We start from the raw sequence: 6,050 nt of genomic DNA, 5'->3' as shown, positions 1-6,050 counted from the left end.
GGACTTGAACCCGTACTTCCACTCCCAAAACGACACCATCGACACCATCGATTTCAACCACATGGCCGATTTTACCAAGCTCTCGATTGCGTACGTTGTCGAGCTGACTCAGGACAGCGCCACGGCATGCTAATCACCTCGTTATTCCATCGTTGTACCATTCTACGGGCTAGCTTGCATGCATTGACTCCGAAACTGATTCGCGTTAACAATGAATGCCAATCAACCAGACTGATTCATTGCTTTTGGAAAAGTAAATCCATTTTTCAACTGCCTACTTAAATTGAACTTTAGTGTCCAACGCAACCAAAAACGTATGGCAAGCTGTGTGGCATGACGTGGCATGACGCTACCAACAAAACCGATTGCACACTTGTAGTACCCTAACAGAATCCACAACTTTACAGTTAATCTGTTAGATAGGAAGTTGTACTTACTCTGATTAAGACACCCAAGGGCAGGTTTTTTTAGCTGATTTGTGTTAGGCAAAATGAACTAGAAAGTGTAGCCTTCTACGTCCACATGGCCAACCCCGAGTCTGTCGGGACTCCAGAGAGCCCAGCAATGGCCTTCGCTTCGACTTTGTCGTGGTCCACGACAAAGAGGTGTACTCCCACGACTCGTTGAAGTACCTCTCCAGTTTCCGAAGTGCAGGGCCCTTTGCCGCCTTGACCTCGGTATTGTTGTCCAGGGCTCTTTGCACAACGTTAAAGTCCAAGACGAAGCTCCCAGCAGCCCCTCGACGTCCGCCATGGAACGCTCTCCAAGGCTCGGAATCCCCAGCCCCTTGAAAATACCGGCATCCAATGAGGGGACTATTCGTGAGTTTATGCGAAGTTACAAAATCCCACCAAATTATTTGCCCATCTACTGTATCACCATGAGAACAAATTCCCTGATTAAAACAGTACGTACTACTGTTTCTATTCTCAGAAATACTGTTTCGATGATGGAATTGCAGTATCCAGGCAGATTATTTGGATTATTGCCCTATTCAATACAACCGGCTAATCGGTAGTTATCCGAAAACAATTCCGACGGGAGAGCTACTACATTAGAGCATCTGCACCGGTGCCTATTTGACCCCATTAACTTGTTCGGATACGCAAGTTACCAGCGCCGTAAGGGTAAATTTTACTGGCCTGGTTTTGATTTCGCACCGAAGTCAGTAAAACAGATTACACTTGCTTCGTGATGCATTCGACTCTCCAGTGCATGAAGAGACCGTCACCAGTTCTTACCGTTATCCTCATGCAGCAAATCAGCTTGTCATTCACAATACCTCTGTGTGTATGTGGGACTACAGTTGTAGGCTGCATCACGGGCGCTGCTGCACATGTGCGCGCTCGGGCGATAGTGAGCTTGAAAATACCGCGTAATTTCGTTTCACAGTTGTACGCTGCAGCTACTCGGGCGTAGAAACGACTTGCAGTTTGATCATTTCCGACGATTGGATCGAGCGAGGCACTCAGCCATGTGCGCACTTGCTCATGTGGTGTGAAGTTTTGGGAGCGTTCCTTCATTGCCTGTATTGCCTGTATTGCTTATAATATATTATAGTGTTATGATGTATAGTGACGTTTATTCGGGTTTATGAGATAATTAAGTAACCTTTTGCGCCTACAGCTAGCGGACGTCACATACGCCGAACGTTAGACGTATGAGTGCTAAAAAATTGGTGGGGCATCTGGCAACGATCTGTTTGGTCAGCACCTTTCACTGGGTTTTGTTCGCGGCGGTGGAGCGGACGGCCTGCAGTTCGGCGAAGCACGTAAGCAAGTAAGCGCTAGAGCTCGTCGGGAACGGCCTTGAGTTAAGCGTTGGACGCGAGGCGTCGACGAGATGGGGTGGCCGGACCAAGGGCCAGCTACGGAAAGCTGAAGCACCGGAGCATGGTCTTGTTGGCAGCAATGTCGATGGCACACCGGGGGATGTGTCCAAGGAGGCCCCTGTGGGAGCAGGTCCAGGTGCCACAGTTGTTGAGCAGCACTGGGAGCACTTAGCCGTTGTACAGGCGCAGCCGTGTCGTCTCGTGGATGACGTCGCGGCGGATCTAAAGGCACGACATGTTGTGGAAAGCGACGCAGGCCAGGCCTTTCCGGTGGGATACGTCGGCGTAGTCACCAAGGAGCTTGGAATAGGGAACAAAGCCACGAATCAATCGAGTCACAGATGAATCTGTTTGGCCAGTTGACTTACTGGTGTCCAGACTCCAACAGGTTGTCAACACCACATCGAATGGCAGCGAGCTGCCGGATCAGTCCTTACCCAAACCAACCGAACCCGCATCGGTCCGCGAGACGGCTCACCAACCCGGTCGCGCCAGACGCCATCCCCCGGCGCCACAACCGGGGACTCAACCCAAACGCCCACCCTCGACGCAACCCGAAACTGATGCTCAACACCCAAACACTCCTTCGCTAACTCGGTACGAATTCGACACCCACTTACCAAGCACCGCGACACCCCCACGGGTTCCACATAGACGAAGGCTCACTCATACTGCAATCACCCCACCGCTGCTGTCCCGCACCCTACACACAACCCAACGCCATACGAGACACACATCCTCGACCCCATCCTGGACGGACGCCCCGCCCTGGACCAACCAGCGAATTTTCTGAAGCAAATACTAACTTCAGACGAAATGGTTCTCTTCGGAGACCAAAATACACATGCACTATGGTTTCCCTCAACTATCCCCGAAAGCATTTATGAAGCTATCCAACGAAATGCCAAGCCCTCCCCTCGCCAAACTGTTATTTTCCTGTTTTCCCACGCAGAACGTGGCAGAGAATGCGACAGCCTGCGTCAAGACCCGCAGGGCCCCAGGCGGATGCTGTAATTCAACTCCAACACCAAAGATGCATTGATTTCTCTCAAATCCAATGACCCTTCGACAGTACGGAAATCCGGACGACCCCGCCTCCACCACCCAACCAGAAGAAGCGCAACGCATCATGGCGTACAGCTTCAGTCTCCTTCACGTATCCCTCGACATTCCTAGCATCCAACTCTGGAAGCTGCTCACCTTCCTGGACGTAGGCATACTCAGTCTGCAACGTGCTCAAAACGTGGGCAGTGAGGGACTCGACATGAATAGCTTCCTCGTCGTCACCGACAGTGAGAAAATTCCCCAACAACTCGTCAATGTAGGACGCATCACCGTCAGACCGATTCATGTCGGCCTTTTTCACTTCCAAGATATCGGCAACATGCCGTGCAGGAAATGCACATCCCTCGACCACCAAATCGAGAAATGTACCACCGCGACGACCCAACAAGACCGAGTCATCATCATACCCACGGACCACTGGTCCAACCTAAGCGGCCACAACATTACCGGCAATCCCACCTTCACTGGCGTACTCAAGAACGCAAATTTGTTCCCCCGCAGTCCACTGAAACCCAGACTATCACTACAGCCATCACCCATGAAACCGGAACCCAGGCCGCCATGTTGGTAGACTATGGCACGACGACGGAACGACGCACAGTCGCAGAAACCGAACCCACCACAACCGGCGTCGAGCAGCTCCCGCGACCGACATCGACAGCTTTCCCCGTGAATCCCGGCCCCATACGGAACCACCACCCCTCACCGTGCGTGCAAGGACCAAATCGACATGGACATGGATGCAGCTGAGGTCACTGTGCTGCGGGTGTCTCCGCGCCCATGGTCCTCACACCGCGATCAGGCATCGCCTGATCCAACCCAGCCGGCCCATACCGCTGATCTCAACTCCGCGAGTTCTCCTGGAGGCCAACAAGCGCCATGTACGGCTCAATCGTAGGATTTCCTGAACTCGTCGATACCGGGGTTTACATTATTCCCGATTGACGAATGCAATCCGGACACTAACATCGCGAGCAGCGAGCACGACTGGGAAATGACTGACCAGCTCCACTTCCCTCGCATGAAACAACCGGTCCCCATCTCACCACCAGCCACCACCCTGCCGGCTACCCAAACGGCACGTAATGAAAGTGAGGAAGGGCACCGAGTCCACCGAAACCCAGCTACTCAGTCCAATCTGGGGATTGCGTACGAGGGCCGAGTTCGGCGCCATGGTTTCGTCCTCCGTTTCCACGGTGACGCTCGGTTGTCCTACACATGTGGGTACTTCAACAAGGGTAGGGGCGACTGGCGGGAGGTGCCGGTCAGTGAGACTTCGGATACCCATATCTTTCGTGGATAGTTGACGCCGCAGACCCGCACACACCCAATTGCGACATGGAAGCAGATTCAAACATGTGGGGCGACTCCCAATTTGACAACCAGTTATCGACCGGATGTAAATATGGAGGACCTGATGGTCGCCTACCTACAAACCACCATGCATGATCTCACCTCTCCCCCCAACAACGGCCATGATATCGCCCAACCTAACGCCTGCTTATCCATCGACCTCACGACCGAGGACCCGCTCAGCGGCGCTTGGCTCGACACCGCATCAGACGGTCCACACTCAACCACAGTCACGTACCCTCCCGACCATACTTGGGCCACACCAATGGCAAGTCCCACCCCACTGACAATGCTGCATTCAGGCACTGTACTGCGCCAAAGCAAGCTGATTGGACATTACTCTCCCTCCACTCCCAGATGGTTACGACAGCACTACGTGAATTAAAGGGCAGCCTCCGACAGATGGTTACAACTGACGAGGCCCTGCGTTAACACTATCACCCACGCTGGGTCGAACACCTTTCTAACCCCACCAAACCCTCCCAATCCACCTTAGACGACTATATCTCAGCTTATTTCACACGGATAACGGTGGCGAATCCTGCTGCTGGCATGGATCCCCTGGACTAGGGTGGCTTTCCGGACATAGCGGCGGTGGCAGCCTGTTGGGGGTACCCGGTCTTCCTCCTCCAGGAACAACCCGTCCCCGACACATGGTGGTTGTAGAAGGTGAACTACACCCCGGGCGCCCCACATATCGTCAAGGAGATACTGTGGACAGAAGTACTCGCAAGCCTCACGGATTCCTCCGTGATGCTTGTGCATCGCAATGACAACCATTTCGACCCCATGTACTACTTCCCTCCATCCCTCATGTGTGATCCATCCGAACCTCAAGCGGAACCCCGCCCCCAAACTGAACTGGCCCCACCCTGGAGCTGGCCTATCTCTCTACCACCTCACGAACGCCCGCCACCACCCATAGTGGCCAAGCCCAAAGCCCGCACAAAAGACACTCCCGTTAGCCCTCCCCAAACGCATCACCACATGGATGCGCGACAAGAATACGAAGGGTTCCAGTATGTGGTACCCACATAGACGGGGCGCCCATATCGAACCCTTCATGGCAGATTTTCCCCACCTCGCGCATGAAATGCTGTGGCAATTGGGCAACCCCGAAGCCATCATCAGCAGGTGCAGTACCCCAGCGATTTTAAACTGGGGACACTACACGCTCCTCGACAACTGCAACGTAACGATGGCAACTGCCACCATGCTAGCACCCTATCTCTGAGTTCACATTCTTGCCACATAAATTTTGCTGAAAACCACAGAACAGACGCCACCTGTCAACTCATGTGGTGAGGTGGAATCTCGAGTGATGCGGCTGTGCATCAAGGTACTTAAAAAGGGAATTGTAATACATCTGAATTGTTGGCATACACTGCGTAGCCCGGGGAAATCAATAATGGGATGGTGGCAAGGGATACAGTAAAAGAAAAGTTCGTACGATAGGAATGAACGTACATGTACAGTGACTGTACATGTCCATAACTGTTGTTGGCGAAATAATGGTCCAGCCGAAAGGCAACTTCAACAACACCGTATATTTGGTGTTGTTGAATTTTCCTGTAATGTAATATATATGTGAAGTGTATGTGTGCCCCGGAAGTGCTCAAAATGAATGGCTCCAAGGGGCCACAAGAATTATGCCGATAACTCAGGATGTAGGGTGAAGTTGTGGCAGCACAATGGCTCGTTGCGCTGGCCAGGGGCAGTTCAGTATGTAGTATGTGTGCGGAGGATATGCGTGCCAGAAGTAAGCAAGCTACAGTATATGTGTACCCCGCGAGTAGCTGAA

General features: G+C 52.7%; 3 protein-coding genes across 3 annotated transcripts; all 3 read left to right on the top strand.

Annotated features, from left to right (window-relative positions):
- Positions 1–61: 61 nt before the first annotated feature.
- H257_11122 (hypothetical protein) lies at positions 62–791 on the top strand (the record flags this gene model as incomplete). The annotated part of the gene is made up of 2 exons (XM_009837960.1): positions 62–90; positions 554–791. The coding sequence occupies 2 exons, from the start codon at positions 62–64 to the stop codon at positions 789–791; spliced, it is 267 nt and encodes an 88-aa protein (XP_009836262.1).
- An 869-nt stretch (positions 792–1,660) lies between these two features.
- Positions 1,661–2,424, top strand: H257_11121 (hypothetical protein; the record flags this gene model as incomplete). The annotated part of the gene is made up of 3 exons (XM_009837959.1): positions 1,661–1,771; positions 1,832–2,116; positions 2,173–2,424. 3 exons carry the CDS (start codon positions 1,661–1,663, stop codon positions 2,422–2,424), a joined length of 648 nt encoding a protein of 215 aa, XP_009836261.1.
- A 464-nt stretch (positions 2,425–2,888) lies between these two features.
- Positions 2,889–5,287, top strand: H257_11120 (hypothetical protein; the record flags this gene model as incomplete). The annotated part of the gene is made up of 7 exons (XM_009837958.1): positions 2,889–3,152; positions 3,227–3,565; positions 3,615–3,790; positions 3,875–4,160; positions 4,200–4,461; positions 4,820–4,860; positions 4,916–5,287. The coding sequence occupies 7 exons, from the start codon at positions 2,889–2,891 to the stop codon at positions 5,285–5,287; spliced, it is 1,740 nt and encodes a 579-aa protein (XP_009836260.1).
- Between the last annotated feature and the right edge of the window lie 763 nt (positions 5,288–6,050).

The sequence above is a fragment of the Aphanomyces astaci genome (genome assembly GCF_000520075.1).
Source record: "Aphanomyces astaci strain APO3 unplaced genomic scaffold supercont1.32, whole genome shotgun sequence".
NCBI lineage: Eukaryota > Oomycota > Saprolegniomycetes > Saprolegniales > Verrucalvaceae > Aphanomyces > Aphanomyces astaci.
This window is presented reverse-complemented; position numbering and strand designations above follow the sequence as displayed.